The 20801-nt window shown below is 46.4% G+C and overlaps 1 protein-coding gene across 1 annotated transcript in view; it reads left to right on the top strand.

Annotated features, from left to right (window-relative positions):
• GTF2F2 (general transcription factor IIF subunit 2) overlaps positions 1 to 20801 on the top strand; it is a 1410422-nt gene that overhangs the window by 1089272 nt on the left and 300349 nt on the right. Inside the window, exon 7 of the mRNA XM_069639167.1 lies at positions 1329 to 1428. Within this exon, the coding sequence (XP_069495268.1) occupies positions 1329 to 1428 (100 nt within the window). The remainder of the gene's footprint in view (positions 1 to 1328; positions 1429 to 20801) is intronic.

Genomic DNA, 20801 nt, shown 5'->3' with positions numbered 1-20801 from the left:
ATTGCCAGGTGCAGGGTGGGGGGGTGGGGTTTTGTAGGGAAGCATGATGGGGGGGTGCTAGGCGTCTGTCCAAGGAGCCCCCCACCTCCCCCCCGATTAGGGTGAAAAATGTTAGTATTGTTAGTCCTGGTGGGAGGGGAGAGGACATACCAGGGGTAGATGAGTAGATGAGAAGTATGGGAAAGTCTTGTGGTTGGCCTGAAAAAGGATGGTTTTGTTGCTATAAAGGCACTTGGCGAGCGTCCCTAGGCTGTAGATCCCTCTGTTTTGGCGATCTGTTCACCACCTTCATCGGAAAATGTATTGGAATTTATTTTTATATTTGGCGGGTCACCCCTCCCAAGCCCCCTTCACTCTTATTTAATCGTTATCCCTAGCCCGCCACATACCCACCCCCCTTTATTTTCGATGTGTTTTTTTAATGAATATTTTGTTTTTAAAAAAACTAATAGAAAAAACTGGTGGCAAAACAACTGCATACCTTGAAGCGAGTGGTTGGAGAGTGTAGATGGGAGGCCTGATGGAGAAAGCCTCAGCAGCTCCACGTATCACACAAGCCGATGTTCAGAGCAGGTCATCCAGGGCACAGCGGGATTGTCTCAATTCCAGCTTGAACCTGAGCAGGCACTTGAGTGGTCCTGTCTGCCAGGCCCCACTGTAACTGCGCCTGGGTGGCATGCAGGGAGCGGTCGCAGAGGATTGGACACACTGCAGCAGGGCTGCTACGGGGCGTGTGAAAAGAAGACTGAGAACTATTTTGGTAATTTTTATATTAGTTTTAAAATTACTCACCAAGAATCTCGATCAAAAAAGTCTTGCTCTTTGATTGTCACTTTTGTTACTCCTTCGCCATACCTGTATATTTACAGTGCTAGCCATTGCTATACTATTGCTATACTATTGCAACAACATAAACGGGATTCTCCAGGTAAGAGATAAATACATTTCATCCGAGATAGCGATATTTAGAGAACACCTGGCCTTCCCTTTGAATTAAGGTATAGAGACTGGAAATTATGAGTAATTGGGAATTGCGGGAGAAGGATGGAGATCCTTTAAACTAGGCAATTACTTGTAAATTATGTAAACGTTTTCATATTATGCCAGCAGTTTTGTTATTTAATTTCATCCCACTTTTCTTGCAAAGCCTGTGTCATTTCAGCCTTTTTAACATTTGTGCTTCATGTTACCTGCGTTATGTACACCATGTCTGACTATTTGTGACCTGGTTTGGTGGAGTGTGTTTTCAGCTATATAAAACATATGTGGCTTACCACAATCTGCTGTTTTGGTAATCTTTTTTACCTTTGTTATATTTTATATTTCAGAATGCATATAGAAATAACCTCCAAACCGATTAGATTATCAAAGCAACTGGACAAAGCTGTAACAACCAATTATAAACCTGTGGCAGACCATCAGTATAATGTAAGTGTAACATACTTTTTGTCCGTGGAACCCCTAACTAGTACAGCATTCACATCTGTAAAGTGAAGTTATTGACTGCACATAGATGCATTAGCCTACAGTCTGTGCAGTATAGGTTTACCTTTTCATGGCTGAGATTGTAATCATTCCATTCTGTCCGTGCTACTAAATGTACAATATGTATGCTTCTGTAATGCTGTACTCCGAATTTTCTTTTTGACCTTCTTGCAGAGCAGGGATTTATTTTCCATTAACAATTTAATAGAATTAGGCTCGTGATTTGGGAACCAGAATATCCTGTTTCATAGACTCCCACTGTTTTTCATCTCATTAAGAGTTCCTGATGCCAGAAAGGGGACTGGAAACCTGGTTCATCTGCTCTTGGAGGCAAATAAATCCCTTTTCATGCTTTGTTTAATATGTTGCCCTATTTCAAAATAGCTGAAAAGTAAAAATAAAAAGCTGAGGATTCTTAAGCTTAGTGCTCGTAGTAAAATTCCCGTTGCTTTATATCGCTGTAATGATAGCTGTTAATACAACCCACTGTAATGGGTACTCCATTTGTCAACCTCTGAAGGAAGAAGGGCAGAGAATTTGATCTCGGAGTGCAGACATACCTTATGTCCCGTGAGTGCTTCACCCATAAGCTGGCCACCGGGAATAGTCTTTTTTTTTTTTTTTTTTTTTTTTTTTTAGATTGAGGACAGGTCTTTTTTTTGGAATACCTGGTAATAGATGCCCACAGTTTACTCCATTGGTTTTGTTTGCTCGCAATGCTGGGGTGATCAGCAACATTTCATTATCCATTCTAGGTTTTCTGCCCCCCTGGTTCGAATTATGAAAGGGGGGTGGGGTGAGGGAAGAGATATTTCTATGAATACTGTCAATCCACTGGGCTTTCAATTTTACACTACAGTTTCCTGCCGTCTTCCCTTACTACACAGGTTAGAGGTGCGGGGAGGGACTTGACCCTAACCCAGCTTGACCCATTTCTTTCATGCTAATGCTTTGTTGTGACCAATTCCCCACAGGCCTGGTTTAGACCAACCATACTAACAGACTAAGCGGTATAGATCCTCGTCCGAGTTATCTGAAATGTGTTTTGGGAGATGCTATGTGATGGAGTGCAAGGGTGCTTGCAGGATATGAGGAATGCTTAGTGAGATAGGTGTTGGCATGGAGTCCCTGTCTCAGATTTGTTGTGTAACAAATGATACCACTGCAGACTTGTAACATAGTTCCAAATTCAGGGGGGGAGGTCTTGTTTTCAGCCTGTACCTGATTGTACCATAGGTCCAATGTCATCATATGACATTTTCTGATGAAGAGAGCTTCTCGGACTTGGTTATGTCAGATTTGCAACATGTTCTGGAATGCATTAATAGATCGATAGCTGCCTTCCTTACCCTTTGTTTTGCAACTCCACTCACCTTTTACAGTCTACTTTTGACCAGTCCACCCCTGGCCCCAAGTTTGTTAGGCCCTGAATATTACTGTGTACTAATTTAAAAGTATAAACAAAAGGAGGTAGAGGCACGTCTGATAGGGTGGAAGACTGAACGGGGGTTCTTTCAGTGGTTAAAAACCAATTTAATCATCATAAACGTACAACATCAAGGGTTTATCATCTAAAATCATGAATAAAAGACCAACATATGCACAACTCAGTGGTCCTGTACATTTGCAATTTGCCACTATAGTGGACTGGATGTCTTAACAAAAATCAGTTGTCAATTAACCATTCTTTTTCTGGTTTTCATACACTGTGAAAAACTTAGAATTATTACATGAATCTGTGTGGTTACATTAATTTCTCACTGCATTGTTATTATACAGGCTACTGTCTCAACATGTTTCAGTTCACAAATGGCAAAAGATCCGGAACATTCATCAGATTATTAAACCCAGTTCTTGTAAAAGCGTGTAGATTGCGCTAAAGTGCTTATGAGGGATTCAGCGAGGAATTTCTATGCGTCCTTGCCCTATCGGATCAAAACAAAAGCAAAAAACTAGAGTGAGCTACTGTTCGTCAATTTTCTAGTTCAACTCTGAGTGCCACATTTCAACAGGCTGATAGTTCAAAACCAGAACTGCGTATTACTAAGCAGTAAGTCCAGATGCACTCTTGGAGAACCTAAGTTCAATAATTCATTTAACACCACAATAGTAATAATACTAATAATGATGATAATTTGGATTCACTGTGTAACATCAGGCTTATATTGATGTGTTTGGCTTCATAAAAATCATTCATTTCAATGGTACGTCAGTCAATGTAATAGCAATTATTTCAAATGAAATTTTAGATATAATAGACCAGAAATGTTAAAGAAAAACATTTATCGCATGATAAGGTTCATTTTAATTCACCTATCATCCTTTTTTTTTTTTAATTGAAATTTCCCAACAAGGATATTGACAAACAATGTGTTATATACATTTGTTCCGCATGACATAAAACAACATCAAGTCATGCCATCATTACTGTATGTCGTAACAAACGACCAATACAAGCAAAATCAAGTGTATAAGTTAGAAACAACTTTTCATGTGTGCATCGGTTCCCGTCTGGGAAAGTTTGTCGGAGTTCTTATAGGCGAACGGCTCCCTCCAGGGAAGCCCTTTTTGTAGATATTGCTAAAATAGCCAACGCGTTTCGGATCCTATAGATCCATCTTCAGGGTGGGGCTTTACTGTTCTTGTGTTCATAAAGCCAAATAGTGGTTTGTATTTTCTTTAAATCTTCATCTGTGGGGAATTTAGAAAATAACAAGTATTTTAATCTATTTATACATGAAGGTTAACTTCCAAAGCTAAACTATCAAAATAAGGGGTCAAAATATCACTGACCTCTCCCGGGAAGTTGCTGTGGTCTGGGATCAAGACCTATTCAAAGGAAAGTACAACGGTAACTAAAGGCAAAAATCTCGTTTCTAACATGCTAGTCCCACAGGGTTGGAAGGTACATAGTTAACTAAATTGAATCACTCACCCAGTCTTCAGAATGAAACTCTCAGGAGACTGAGAAGCGGCAGGTAGCGGCACGAGAAACCCTAAAAACAGAGTTGATGTTGATTATTCATGGGCTTATATGCATCCTAGTAATACAGTCTGTTTAATAGAAGCCGCTCCAGGGAAGGTGTAATGGCCCTCTGTGGCCAGATTCAATGTTAAAACGAAAGGCGCGCATAGTGCACTCCGATGTTTCATGGCTCCAAGGGCGACTTCAGGGGGAAGACCGCTCTCGGAAGCTGTACAGAAATTTACTGAGGCTCACCTGTTTACAGAGGCTCTTCCCTCTGTGCCGGTTGCTGCAGTGTCTGCTGACCGAATGCCGGTAGCGTTCACTGTAGTCACGGCAACCTTGCGCATGCGCGTGAGGCTCATTCGGAGTCGGCCATGTTGGTATGGGCGCAGGTTCGCCATTGAGTAATCATGGCGATGCACCACGCTATTTTCCAGAAAAGTTGTTTTTTGTGTATGTAGGCTTATACTTACTATGGAAGATTCAATGGTCCTAAGGACCCAGGTATATTCCAAAGGATTGGAAAACAAAGATGTAAGTAATTAAAGATACTAGAGTGTGTCTATATATGAAGGGAACATATGATTCCCATATACACGGCCATTGTAAATGTTTACATAGGGCGTAATGGATGCGAGTGGGGGCACTACCACGGTACAAGCTGTAACCGTGGGGTGCCCCCATCTCTTATCTGTGTATAGGTCGTTCACTGAGGGCTTCTAAGTGACCTTAGTCTGTTGCAATAGATGTAGGAAATTAGATATGCTAAAAAGTGCCTATATATGGAGGGAACACACGATTCCCATGATTCTCGGGCATTCTGATTGTTTACATAGGACGTAATGGATGTGAGTGGGGGCACCACCGCGGCACGAAACTGTAACCGCGGGGTGCCCCCATCTCACATCTGTGTATAAGTTGTTAACTGGTGGTTTCAAAGTAACCTTAGTCTGACGCTCTTCGGAGTGATAATGGACCTGTTATTTGGGTGTAGATTAGTCAACAACAACAGTTACATCTAGTGATCTACAAGAATGATACATCACAGCAACATTCTAGGAATTGTTCATCATTACAAGGTACAGAAGGATTTACAAGTTGATAACATACACCCTCAGACAGAGAACATCATATATGTAATATGACCATTTGTCACCCGCTAGGGTGGGCGGGATTCACAAGAAACACATAAGGACAAACTCTGAATTCATGCCTCGAGGGTTTTGAGAGTCCAGACGTTCAATCCACAGTATCTCACGTTGTGCTAATTTTCTTTGCACATCGCCCCCTCTCCTGCCAGCTGTTACTTGTTCAAGGATGACACATTGTAGTTGTGCCACTGTATGTCGTGCCTCTAAAAAATGGACCGCCACAGGGGATTTTAAACTTTTTGTACGAATGTTGGACTTGTGCTCAGTCCATCTAGTTTTGGCTTTTTCTGGTAGTCATACCTACATAGTAGAGGCCGCATGGGCATTTCAATGCGTATACTACGTTTTGAGCATCGCAGGTGCATGAATGACGTAGCTGTATATGCTTGCCAAAATGGGGGGGTGTGATGTAGCTGCCCTTTATGATATTGCCATAGTGCTGGCAATTGTAGCACGGAATTGTTCCTTTGTGTTGTGTTGGGGTACTGGAGGAGGACATCTCTGCTTTCACCAGACTCTTACGTAGAGACTTGATATTTCTATATGCGAATGTTGGTAGGTCTGGAAAAAGAAGTTGCAATTGTGGATCCAGTTGTAGCATTGGCCAATTCTTCTTGATCGCCCTCTTTATTCTTTTGCTCTGAACAGAGTAGGTGGTGACATATACCAGTGGTTCTCCAGGTTTTGTAGGTTTGGGTACCAGTAATGTTTCTCAGTCGATGTTTCTAACTTTTTCTGCCACTCCGGCTATCAAAGTGGGGTTGTAACCTCTTGCTGTAAATTTAGTTTCCAATGTAGTTGCCTGACGGACATATTCCATATTTTCAGAGATGTTCCTCCTGTAGCGCAAAAACTGGCTGAAGGGTACGGTGTCAATCGTCCGTTTCGGGTGAAAACTTGTAGCGAGTATTAAACTGTACCGATCAGTTTGTTTGGTGTAGATCCTAGTCTCTAATTTCGCTTCAGACCCATATACCTCTACATCAAGGAAATGGATGGTTGTCGTGCTTGTTTCCGTTGTAAACCTGATACGTGGATTCATCCCGTTCATCATTGTAAAGAATTCTTCTAACTCGTCTTGGGGGCCTGTCCGGATACCGAAGATATCTATGTACCTCCGATATATTGAAAGGTGCCTCATCCACCTTGGTGATGTGAGGACGTGTTCCTTTTCTAAATAGTACATAAAAGCATTTGCATAGCATGGTGATAGTTACCTGCATCAATGTGTCAGAGGGCGGAACCATTGATAACAATGGTGATCGGGACTCAGTTGTGTCCTTCCTTGGACCTGGTTGGTGTAACAGCATGAAAATATGCTTAAAATTCGCTAAAAACATTACCAGGAAGGGTAAAACCCCCGTATAGCTACAAAAGACAATGTGACCATAGTGTTAATGGCTGACTGGTAAATGTTGTCTGCAGGCTCACCTTGAGTCAGGGAGCAGAGTATTATCTATACTTGGGTCTTGCGACTTGTAAATCCTATGGATCCTCGCTCGTGGGACCGCTATGGGCTAGGTTGATAATTCTACCTAAGAGGGATGCAGTGTCCCTTTCTGGGAAAAAAAGGTGAAACTTATGTAACATCCTAAATACGTTTAAACAGGTTGTGATCTTCGCTAGAGTCATAAACAGATTGCGGGTGTATTACCTTATCAGGGGTTCCCAAACGCTAAATGGATTAAGCAGGTAGCGTGTATACTACCCGGGTGGTCTGAAGCCCTCTTGCGCGCTAGCCATAAGGCTGTAGGGGAAAGACATGGGACAAATGGGCTGATCAAGGGTCGGTTTTCCACCCCAACCAATGTCCTGATGCGCCTGTGCCCACGCATGGCATGTGTGCTGCATCAATCCAGGGAGAGTCCTCCCATGCCTTGTCCCCCTATACAGTACCTTTCTGGGTGTCCAGCCCATCATCCTTCTGCGCTCTGCTGCAATGTGAGGGAGTAACGGGTCCCCATGTAGCCAGTTGGTAACGACACCTAGCTGTGCAGCCCAGTAGTACCTGCGCAGGTTGGGTAAGCCTATGCCTCCTTCCCACACTGACCGTTGCAGCGTCCTCGTTGCCATTCGTGGTTGTCCCCACCCCCCTATCCCCATAGGAGCACCCGGAGAGATCCCTCAATTTCTACAAAGACCTTTTTTGGCAATCGGGAGCAGACATTTCTGCAGGACGTAAAGGAATCTGGGAAGGGAAAGCATCTTAAAAAGGGCTGCTCTGCCCAATATGGTCAGTGGGAGGGATTTCCAATGCAGGATCTGGGATAGATTTAGCTGGGTGAAGTCAGACAGGTGTGGGCTGAAGTGGATACCCAAGTGTTTGAAGCCTGAGGCTGCTATTGTGAATGGGCATTCTTGCAGGAGCATTGCCACGACCCCTTGCACTGGGAAGAGAACTCAAGTTTGCCAGTTTATTTTGAGTCCACTAAAGCTTTGCTATGCCAGCAGTATTTCAGTCACCGCCGGGCACGAGACCCTTGGGTTGCTCATGTATATTAGAAGGATATCTGTGTAGAGTGAGACCATGCCCCCCCCCCTCCCAAACCTCCTTCTAGGGCTATTTAAATCCCACCCAATCAAGGCTTACCCTGAGCTGCATCGCTAGTGGCTCTATCGCTAGTGTGAACAGCAGCGGCGAAGGGGGGCATCACTCCCACGTCCCTCGCCCCATGCTGAAGGCCCGAGAGGTGATCCCGTTCATTCTTATTGCCACCTTGGGGGCAGTGTATAATAAGCAAACCCAGGTCAGGAAGTTTACACCAAATCCCATGCAGCTCATAATCTCCCAGAGCGAGTCCCACCGCACAGAGTCGAATGCCTTCTCGAAGTCTATTGCGAGGAGTGCCAGTGTGTCCGGTATTTAGGTTGCCAGGCCCATGGCGAGTTGTACCCGGCGCAGGTTAATTCGGGTGGAGGGCATGAACCTGCATTGGTCCGGATGTCCAAGCGATTGGCCAGTACTCTGGCTAGTATCTTGGCCTCCCCATTTATTAAAGATATTGGCCTGCGTGTAGCGCACTGTTCCGCAGGTTTACTGGGCTTCATTAGGACCACTATTCTAGCCAGTCTGAGATCAGGTGGTAAACTACCGTCCTGCTTATATTGAAAGAAGAGCCGATGCAGCGGACCGACTACCTTCTCTTCCAGTTGCTTCCATCTCTCGACCGGGAACCCATTTGGCCCTGGCGCTTTACGCGTCTGTAGCTGTGCGATCGCAGTTGAGATTTCATCCTCTGATATGTTAGCCTCGAAACCCACAGCCTGTTGTGCGGTTAGACTCGGGAGAGGCACCTGATTTAGTGCATTCGGCCTAGGGTCACCCTGCCCTGGACTATATAGCGCCTCATAGTATTGCGTAAAGGCCTCAGCAATATCTGCATCGTTAGTCCGTTCCTCTCTTATGGTGTTGCATAGGGTGCGCACGTATCTCGCCCCTTTGTTCCTCCTCTCAAGCCAGGCCAGCATTTTTCCAGCTTTGTCCCCGGCTTTGGGTATTTGACTTTGCCTTGCCCAGTGCGCCTCCATGGCATTGTCCAGTGCCACATTGCACAGTTTCTTGTGTCGTAACCAGTGCCAACTTGGCCGCCTGCAAACCCGAGGAGAGAAACTACTCCTCTGCCTGCTGTGCCGCTCTCTCTGCCACCTCCCGAACGTGTTCCCTGCACTTAGCTGCCACCATTGAGAGCACCTCCCACAGCGTGACTGGGCTGTCGACTGTCCTGTGTTCATTTCAAAGTACTCCCCAGTTTTGACAGCCATGCTGTCCATGAATTTGGGGTCCCCAAGTTAATTGTTGAGATGCCAGCTTCTATCATGCTTGGTCATACCTTTGTTTAACTCCACAACTAGCGTGGAGTGGTCTGATATCCCTCTGGCCAAGAATTGGGCAGACAGCAGCTTGAGGGTCATGTTAGATGGGCCGAAAAACTAGTTGATCCTTGACATGGAGGCGTGTACCCCGAAAAGGAGTAACACCTCTCCATTGTGTGCAGCCACCTCCATGTATCCACCCACACTAGGGCCTCGGCAAATGAGCGCAATTTGGTACAGGCCATCAAGTTCCTAGTGCCAACATAAGTCCTTACTAAACCTCGGTCCATCACCTCATTAAAGCCCCCCCCCATTATCCAAACGTCTGCGTGTTTCTGCAGTGTAAGCCCCTGAAACTACGCCAAGATGTTGGATGTGAGCGGTGAGGGCGCATATCCTGCAACCAATCCCCAAGTGGCTCCCCACAACCCCCTACTTGCCAGAACACAGCACCCCATGGGATCAGACGTCCCCTCTTCCAGCTAGAATGGGACCCTCTTGTCTAGGAGTATGAGCTCTCCCCGGGAACCCCTTGCAAAGCCTGCGTGGAAAGCCACCCTGTAATTGGATCTGAGAAAAAATGTGCACTTTGTTCCTGCCAGGTGTCTCCTGCACTTGCGCAATCTCAATGTCACCCGGCCTAGTAAAATCATTGTCTCTGCCTTGCCTCTTCGCGCCTTGAAACACTTGTGTATAGGTGCGTTATAAATGCCATATCATATCAGTGAGAAATACAATATGAGGGGACTGGCCCATTGACATTCCAGGTCATCACTGTGACTTTCCCATTATGAGCCATCATCCCAGAGAAACCGGATCTTAACTCATGTTTCCTCCCCTGCCTCCCGGTAAAATTCCCTTTCTTGTGCCCATTCCATGCAGAGTTCTTCTGCGCTGCGTACCTTGTGAACCCCGATTCAACCAGAACTATGCCATCAACGGTTGACAAACTCTTCCCACAGCCCCCCTGTACTCCTCAACATGAAGCACCTGTCGCCCTAACCCCACACCAAACGCATGCGAAAAAACCAAGTCAGCCATCTGTGGGATGCCCGCTGTTGCCTTTCACACAAGCCCCCATTCCCGATCAGCCACCGTTGAGACTGTTTACCCCTGAAAATCATTGCTTGAGTATTGGCCGACACCCTTCCAGCCACCAAGTCATCCATTGCCCGCTGCTCCAAGCACGGGCTCCGGTGGCACTGACTGATCTACTGCCTGTGGTTCAAACAAGACTGGGGAGTGTCCCAGATCAGCTGATGTCCAGGAGATGATAGAACATGCCCATGCTTCCCCCGGATTGTTGAAAAGGTGCAGAGTTCCCTCGTGGTAGACTTTGTTGCACCGGGAAGAAAAGAGCATACTTCATGCCAAGTGAGTGCATCTTCCTCTTGACTGCGTCAATAGATTGACGTGCTTTCTGACCCTCCCTAGTATTGTCTGGGAAGAAGCCAATCCGATAGCCGTTATACGTGATGGGGCCAGTGGCATATGCCATTTGCAACAGGGCGTCCCGGTAGTTCAGAAGTCATGCTATAATGGTGCGGGGGGCACCCCCGGTGTGGGACGGCCTGCCGGCATCCTGTGTGCCCTTTCCACAGAGAAGAACTTAAGAGTTTCTTTGGTGCAGCATTCCGTGGGCCATCGCTCCAAGAAGAGCTCCATGCTGGGCCCCTCTTCCTTTTCTGGCACTTCGAGGATCCAGATGTTATTGTGATGTGCTCTTCCTTCACTGTCTTCTGCCCTATTCTCTGTTTGTGTGAGCTTCTGGGTGACCACTGCCAGCTGCTTCTCCATTCGCTTAATTGCGTCCTCCAAGTCTGAGATGCGCTGCTGTGCTTCCCCGACACTCAAAGCCAGGTTCTACATGTTTTGCCGGAGGAAGGACACTTCCATTGAGGCCATCTATTTTCCCCTCCATGGATGACCTGGATTCCCCAATTGCTCCATGTCACGAAGGGAGATTGGAGCGTCCCCGTCCGTGCCTGTCGTCCGGGTGGTGTGAGTCGCGTGGGAATACTCACCGTATACTGTTCCTTTTTGCACTGGAGCCCATCTTCTTTGCTTTCTTTGACCATGGTCCTGCACTTGGCCAGCCACTCTGCCACACTTCTCTGATTGCACGTGTCCCCTCTTTTTAGCTGTCATGTGTTTTCTATGCCCTTTGGTCCCCCAGCGTATTACTGGCTTTTGCTGTCATTGTTGATGAATGTGAGCCAGTTCACACCGCAGTGTGCCCTCCAGGGGTAGACTGCAATTCACTTCCCACAGTGCAATTCCTCCACCAGAACTGCCTGGAGTTTCTTGATCTGCGAGGGTCCAAAATGCAAGTGGAGGTGCCCGATTGGTCTTGTTGTCCTCCCTCTGCTTAGCGTGGTTGTCAGGCTCTCCCCCAATAACAGGCTGACTCTCGGAATATGCTCTGGTGTTCATGAGTGTGTCCGCTTATAGGGCTGGTGTGTGGGAGTGCAGATCTGATGTCGCCTCATGCACCCAACTGTTATGTCCGGCCAGTGTGGATGGGCCTTGGCTCTGTTAGTTTTCCCGTTGCTCCGCAATGGCGTCGGAGCTGTCTGCCTCATTCCTCCTATTGCATATGTTCCTTCTTTGTAGCTGTCATGCTTTTTCAGCATCCTTCTGGACCCCCAGCGCTTCACTGGCGTTAGCTGTCCCTGGTAATAAATGTGGGCCAATCCACACCGCAGTGTGCCCTCCCCGCTTAGCCCTCCAGAGTTAGGCTGCAGGTCCCTTGCCCCAGCGCACATCCTCCACCAAAACTGCCTGGGGTGGATATTTTGCAGAGATTTCGCATCTGCAACGGTCCATGATGAAAGTGGCTGTGCCCGACTGGCCTTGTTGTTCTCCCTCCACCTAACGTAGTTGCCTGGCGCTCCCTCAGTAGCAGGCAGTCTCTCAGTATGTGCCCTGGTGTCCACTAAATCCGCAGCTTACAGGGCTGGTATGTGTGAGTGCAGATTTGATGCTACCTCGTGCACCCACTTTCGAAAATGGCGCCTGCCACTCCGCTCTCCTGCTGTAGTCGTTTTTCAGTTTTCTCCCTCCGTTTCTTCTAAGGGATGAAGCGGGCTGTAGCATCGGGTGTTCCGCTAGCGAGGGATGGTTATCCTGCTGCTTTTCCTGCCGAGGAACAGGATTTAAACTGCAGGATATTAGCAGCTTTCACAGAGCCATGGTAGCTCGTGTCTATATCTCTCCACTGCGCAGCAGCCCCCCAGATGCGCACAATGCCCAGACTTCGCATCCAGGTTTCCTCAAACCAGGTTCAAGGGCAATGCCCAATGGATGAGCTGGTCAGGGAAATTTCCCACCAACACTACTCCGCAGCAGAATAGTGCACAAAATGCACCAGGAAAAAGCAACTCTAATCCTGGTTGCTCCAATGTGGGCAAGACAACCTTGGTTTCTGCATCTGCTCAAACTGGCGATGTGCAACCCAATCAAGCTCACATGCCCAGGCAACATGCTCACCCAACATGGGGGGTGGGGGGGGTAACGTTACACCCACATCCTCAATCTATGAGCTTGACAGCTTGGCTCCTTTGGTTTGGTAATTAAAAACGACCTCAAAGGTGCATGGAAATAGTCAAGGAGGCACATAAACCTAACGCCAGACACTGTTACTTTAACAAATGGAAAAGATTTGTAATATGGTGCCAGTCAAAAAATGTTAACCCTATTGAATGTACTCCACCACACATTCACTACATGCTCCACTTACTAGACTCAGGCCTAGTGTTCAACGCTATCAAGGTTCACCTAGTGGCTCTATCCACGTACACCACTTCACAAAACAGGGTGTCTTGGTGGAAAGTCCCTGTTCTTAAGGCTTTCATGGAGGGAGTAAAGAGACTTTACCCTCCCATTTCCAATCCACCTCCAGAATGGGATCTCAATGTGGTACTAGCAAAGCTCATGGGTCCTCCCTTTGAGCCTATGCACAAATCCAGCCTTAAACACCTAACATGCAAAACAGCTTTTCGGGTGGCCATAACCTCCATAAGAAGAGCTTTAAGCTTTGTCCGTACAAGACCCTTTCTTTTTTATTGACAAATTGGTACTAAGAACACACCCTAGGTTTTCACCTAAGTTCATATCCAAGTTCATGTTAACCAATCCATAGAACGACCTGCTTTCTTTCAAAATCCTTCAAACTGAGGTGAGAAGAACCTCCATACACTAGATTTAATGCGGGCGGTTCTTTACTATGTAAACAAGACCAAACCGCTACGAAAAACAGACCAACTGTTTGTCTCCATTGCAACTGTTAGGGAAGTTGATCACGTTTCAGATGGATAGTGAAGTGCATGCTGCTCTGCTACTCCCTATCAAACAAAACTTTGCCTTTCACACCAATAGCTCACTCTACCAGGGGTACAGGGGCTTTTTTATTGCAAACGTCCCACTGGGCGCCATTTGCAAAGCAGCTTCATGGAGTTGCATACAAACTTTTACTAGGAATTACTGCATTGACACACATTCTAAAGCCGATTCACAGGTGGGACAGGCGGTGCTAAAACATCTATTTGCTGCTGTACCTTCTCACGACCCACCACCTTCTCCAGACACTGCTCGCTAATCTATGCATAGCATGTGATCCAAGCAGATCCACAAGCCTCAAGGTATACATTACTCGCCGTAATCGTATTTCCGATGATTGTATCTGCTTAGATTTGCATGTGCCCACCCTCCCTCCCCTGTGGAGTAGAAGGTGCATAGATGTTTTCTGGCTTTATCTACTCTTTTCTGCTTTATTACATCTGTGCTCGTGCTACACTTCATCCTACCTCATTTCAGAAACAAAACAATCTGAGGGACCTCGACGCGTGAAGGACCATCGGTACAGGAGATGTCACACTAGGGATAGTATTACTGGCATGCCCTATCAACGTCCCTTTTTGTGTTTCAGAAACAAAAAATGTAATACTCTGCGGCTACCACTAGATGTCGGCTTATCCATAGCATGTGTATCTAAGCAGATACAAGCATCAGAAATAAAATTACAGTGAGTAATGTATCCCATCAGACAATGAGAGGGATGAAAAGTCTCCTGTCACTGCAAGTAAGCTGATAGGGTGTGCAGTTTCATGAGAGGAAAGACCAGTGGTTTGGTTACTGGTGCCCTGCATATACATTAATGCAATGGGAAGGCCTTAGAACTAATTTAATTAACTGTCTGCAGAGATATTTGCTAATTTACATTTAAGATCTGCGTTGTCTCCTCCACAAGCGCAGATGTTTGTTGGCGATAAGGTGTATAAAACTTATATTTGATAGATAAAGTTTTACAAATAGTCATCAAAGCATTATCTAAATGGGGACCACTGCCACTATCTATAGATATAGGGATATCCCATCTCAGTATAAACTCTTGCAACAACTGCTTTGCTACTGTCTGAGTGTCAACTCTTACAGGGACACGCTTCAACCCATCTGCTGAACACGTCAACCACTAAAAGGAGGTAGGTGCAGGAGGTAACAGATGGTGACCTGCAATGAGCCAGCTGGGATGGAGCCATGCAGAAAGCAACCTGTTGCCTCCCCACTGGATTGTATTGGTGGCATTTGAAACATTGACTAAAAGTCTGACATGCTGCCACTGAGGACCCTGGAGCCCACCATGATGAATGCACCTGTGATACCATGGCACTTTCACTCCCTGTTTCCAAATCCCTGGTGTATCCTTCACTGCTTCTTTGTTTTCCCATCTGTACAGTTCTTCTTTCGTGTCCATTGTTTGCAACTTACTCAGCTGTTTGACCCATACACCTCACTGTCGCTCACATTTATGCTAGCCATGGCATCGGGGATGCACAGGATGCTACATGTTGGTGGGATAATCACCAGGGCCACTCCTATGTTGTGTCGTCAGCTGCTTCAATACCTCTGGACACAATGTCCTCCCCCTTTGCATGTGCAGAGCATTTGACAATGGCACTGCTTTTCGGTAGTAAAATTACATCAAGGAGGGCTGCAATATATGAGCCACTGAGGATTGGTGTTCCTGCTGAGGTTAGAAAACCTTGCTCTTTCCAGATTTGCTCAAATTCATGCGCTATGCCCCATGCATAATTACTGTCTGTCTATATGGTGAGTGAGTCAGCAGATGCAAGATGATATGCGGATGATAACGCAATAAGTTTAGCGACCTGCACTGAAGTAGGAAGAAATTCATCATTCAACAACTCAATAGCAGCATGTGCAGACGAGAATGCCTCCACCCCCAACCCCCCCCCCCCCAAAAAAGAGGGAAGACGCAGGGAGGAACTTTACAAACTAATAGAGGAACATGGCCTTGACTTAGTATTAATTACCGAAACATTGTTCTATGATGCATATCCATCCATGTATCACTGGCTAGTTCCATTAGAATACCAAATTCAAACTATCAACCACACTTCAAAAAGAGGAAGTATTGTAGTCATCCACAGATCTAGCCTGAAGATCTTCCATATGGAGTCTTTAGAATCGGATTGTGCCTCCCAGGTTGGCCATTTAAATGTATGGCTTTCCTCCACTTCTTCCTTTAAACTTATTTTAGCTTATTTCCCCACTAGCCCTGCAAAGACTTGCCTCACTAATTTGGATCTTTCAATTTCTAATATAGGAATCAGACATCCGCATATGGCATGCTTTGGAGACTTTAATATATGGCTAGATGACGACTCCTCATCGGACTCAGTCGATCTATGGGATATTCTGAACAGCCATGATATGAAGCCCGTGGACGTATCCCCTACACACCTTCATGGTCATTGCCTAGACACTATTTTAACCCGTGGACCTGGAATTATTATTTCTAATACTTGTCCGGTCTCCTGAACGGATGCCTAACAAATCACTCAAACCCAATCATAGGAAGATAAGTTATGCATATCCGAGGAGAAAGGGTTTCCAGGCTATTCCTAATTCTGTATTAGTAAACGCCTTAGTCTCCATTAACACGTTTGTTGACTGTGAGGAGTTTTTTAGACAAGGAAGTAGGATATTAGACGTGATCTGTAATGTACAGAAAATGTATGGACAGAAAAACCTCCAAACCATGCAATCCTTAGTATTTCCCTGAATTAGCCTCCCTGAAGAAAAAAACATAACTGATGGAAAATCGATGGAGAAAGCAGAGAAGCCAGTAATCTGCAATTAATGTTAAACTGGCGTTTAAAAATTATACTGTTGCAATCTTCAATGCCAAATCAACATTTCGAATGGATTGTCCTCCCATGTATTCCTTATCTTTGATATTTCCATATCCAGCTTGCTGCTTTGGAAAAAACAAAATTTCAGTAGAGGGCGCTGCGCGTCGACTTTCGAGTCGATGTCCCTTGAAGGCCTCCGTGTCGACGTCATCAGTGGTATAAATAGTTGCACGCAGCGTCCGTTGCATAGTTCTGTTTTTTTCATGCTTCATGAGCTTCGAGAACGTGGCGCTCGGTTCTGTGAAGAGATTTCATTCTTTGAGTTTTTGTCAAGAAAACCTGTGAGTCCTCGATACGAGAGGGCCTCGTCGTCGGCTCCATTTACGCCCTGATCTGGCTTCAAAAAATGCCACGATTGTGGGGCAAAGATGTCATTGACAGACCCCCAAAGGGTCTGCCTGTGGTGTCTCGGGGCAGAGCATCCCTGTTCAGAGTGCGAAGAGTGCCCATCGATGACGGCGAAAGCCTTTAAGGGAGCGCCGAGGGAAGCTGGAGAGAGGTAGGCCTAAAGAATCCATTACCCCTAGCGAATTCGACTCCGACGAGTCGAGATAGTTGTCTCCTCGATGTAAAAAAACACTCCTGATCTAGATCTTGGAGCAGATCACATCACACACCCGCTTCGAAGCACAGTAAAAAAAGGCATCCTAAATCACCTTCGACGTCATCCTCCAGTTCACCGGAGAGAGAGAGTAACATGCCCCACCAAAAACAGCTCCCCGGCTCAGTGGGAGGAATTTTGTAAGAAAATGATGAGGGTGTTCGAGAATGCAGCCTTGCCCCCCTCGGAGACACCTAGAGGCGATACCCCAGAAGAAAAGCCTGGTAGTCATAAAAGCTGTGAGTTGTCTACCTTGGCAAGACATACTCCTCGAGAGCGTGCGAAACCCTTGAGTCGAGTCAAAGCCTCTTCGATCCTCAAGGTGTCGACAATGTCGACTCGCATGTCGATGCCGAAAACTGCGTCATCAATGCCTTCTGCGCCTTCGTTGAAGGAGAGGTCTTCGATGCCTCGAACGTTGACCCCTTCGACGCCAATCACTTCAATTCCCTCGATGACTGTCGAAAACGTCGAAGCCGTTGTCGATTCTATCGACGACCTCGAGGCCAATCACAAATCCATTGAGGCCAATGACGTCTACATCGACAGTGAAAAGTATAACTCCACCTGTAGTGACTGCTATTGCCCCTTCCTCATTGGAAAAGAGCTACACACCTCTACCATGCTCTGATTATTTCAAAACTTTATCCTCAATTTATGAAGAGGGAGAGGATTCTGATGCAGAAAGACCCTTTGGTCTAGAATTCCAGAAGAACTGATCCCAGAAGAGGTTGGAATAAAAAGACCTGCAGGATTCCTTGAACGAAGCAAGCGAAATAGATACCCCCCCGAGATGATAGATTTTAGTAAGCCTGAACCAGGGGACCATGCTTAGAGTAACTACAGGTCACTCATGAAAAGGGTGATGGAATTTATGGAGTGGTCTAGGCTTGCACCTGTGTATGAGCAAGATGACCTCACGTACATACTTGATAGAGGACCACAAGAAGATACTATTGTACCCTTTCGCAAAGCCTTACAGAAAAAAGGTGTCCACCAATTGGTAAATGCTGGAGGTGTTTTCTGCAGTCAGTAAGAAACGGTCAGCAAAATATAGAGCTTCAGCTGCAGACGCGATGTGTGAATCCCTCCAAACTGGTCTCGACTCTGTTGACAGCATCAGCAGAACCATGGCGACTAGTACCACAATCCGCAGATTTGCATGGTTGCAGAAATCTGTATTTGCTCCTGATGTACAATCCAGACTTCTGAACATGCCCTTTGACAGCACTCATCTATTTGGTAAAAAGATGACAGTTTGGAGAATTTGCAAACTTCCAAGGCAGCAGCCAAATCCCTTGGCGCTGCGATTAGACAACCTCCAAACGGCCCCACAGGTACGCCCTGGAGGGGTAAGTCCTTTCGCTATTACTCCACATTCGGAAAAAGCAGAGGACAGCCAGCTCAAAGGGGCCAGACGATTCACCCGTGGTCGACGGGGAAAAGGTACAAAGTCTGCATCTGCAGGTGCTGCTTTACCCTCAGCATCTGCTTCAGCCGCCCCAAAACCTCTCTGAGCAACGGACGCTGCACGCGACTATTTATACCACTGTTGACGTCGACAGTCATCGACACACAGCGCCCTCTCCTGAATTTTTTTTTTCTGCAGCAGCAAGCTGGATATGGAAATATCAAAGATAAGGAATAGGTGGGAGGAACATCCAGTCGAAAGAATGTTACCATGGGTAAGTAACTTGTTCTTCTACATGAGATTTGATCATAGAACAGACCCTGGGAATGGTTATGATGTTGACAATTTTTTTTCACCCTAATTGCAGCTCTTTCCACCTTTTTAAGCCAATGCTTTTTAATGCCTTTTTTAATCAACAGATTGTATCAAATTCAGAATAAGATTGGCCACAACCGGTCACTGGTCGAAGTTACCTCGCATATACTGACCACTACCTTATCCTCCGTGCATACTTTGGTGCCCCCACAGTTTAATTTTACGCCTGTCTCCCAGAATATTATCTGCACTTTATTAAATTAATTGAAAACCACAACACGCTTTCTTTCCTGCCGGTGTAGCAAAATGCTATGCTGCTGATCTGGCTTATTTTATGACTTTCATAAATCTCTCACTGCTACATGCGGTAGTCCATCTGAACTTAAACTTGCCATAGTATCCCCTCTTAAAAGAAACCTAATCTTGACCCCAGTGACCTCCAAATCTATTGTCCGGTTTCTGGCCTTCCTTGACCAGGAAAGATCCTGGAGAAAATAGTGACAATCGCCTGTCTGGCCCTGTGCCTTGGAAACTTGCAGTGCAGCTAAGGAGAGCTGCTCCACTGCCGAAGCAGAGGAAACGCTTCAAATATTCACTAAGGTAAGCCCAGATGGGCTACAATTGAAGAAACTGCTTCTGGATGATGTTACGCAGACCCCTGCTGAAAAATATTGAGATTTGAATTTGACCACATTCCCAGTTCCCATGGGAGCTGAATGGCGACGCCGGCCCCAAGCAAAGACCAACAGCTAAGGCCTAGGACCTCCACTGTCTGGCCGTGATGGACAGGACACCTCTCTGCAAGCCCCTGCATACAATTGCCAACCTGCCATCCGATCATTAAGGTAAGGAGAGCTTGTATACAGCACCCCTCACCTGTACATGCATTGTACCCTTGGATGTCCTCTGCCTGTTCACCCTCCGATCTACCGACCCACACCCCTTCCTCTAAGCCTTCTCGCCAGCAGCCAACTGCGTCCTATGCTCCTTACCATTCCAAACTGTAGCGCCCACCTCCACCACAGTGCTTGCCAAGCCCACTGTCCCTGTTGCACCCGCCAAGCCCACCACAGTGCTCGCCAAGCCCACTGTCCCTGTTGCACCCGCCAAGTCCACCTCCACCATAGTGCCCGTCAAATACATTACTCTATATCAACCCGCCGTAACTCCCTTCCACGAGATGACTCGATGCTTACACAAGGAGCCAGTCTCTCCAACACAAACCTAACCAGTCTTGTAGCACTCATCTCACCTAAATCTGAAACACGCACCACAACCACAGACTAAGAACACCTCGAACACTAAAGCCTGAGTAGGACTTGCACGTTCCTCACGACTCAGAACCAGAACCCTTCATATCAATGACCACCTACCCCCCTGCACTGTCCCCTCACTAGGCACCCACAGACTCCAGTCTTTGTACCTGCACCACCTCCTGGCTCCTCACAGCCTGTCCGGTCCCACATATCCTACAGCACCCTAACAATCTTGAACCCACTCCACTACTTAATACTTATGCACATCAGGCACTGCCGATTGTGGAGAGCACAGCCACATAACCACCCTCTTCCAACACTACTACTCCCTTGTGCCCATCGGAGAGCTCCCCATCACCCCTGAACCAGTTGGGCATACTAGCCATTACGAAGTCATGGTTGCACCTGGCCTCAGGCCCCAATCTTATGCTGGCACTCCCTCCTGAATAGACCATCCTAAGGGCTGACTGTTCCAACGCCATGGGGGGGGGGGGCGTGGTTTCACTTATCGCAAAAGCCTCCCTACAAATCAGATCCTCACTCATACCAAGCATCATAGGTTACAAACTGCTTCTCCTGAAACTACC

This window comes from Ambystoma mexicanum, chromosome 7q (genome assembly GCF_040938575.1).
Source record: "Ambystoma mexicanum isolate Mex_15411 chromosome 7q, UKY_AmexF1_1, whole genome shotgun sequence".
NCBI classification, from domain to species: Eukaryota; Metazoa; Chordata; class Amphibia; order Caudata; family Ambystomatidae; genus Ambystoma; species Ambystoma mexicanum.
This window is presented reverse-complemented; position numbering and strand designations above follow the sequence as displayed.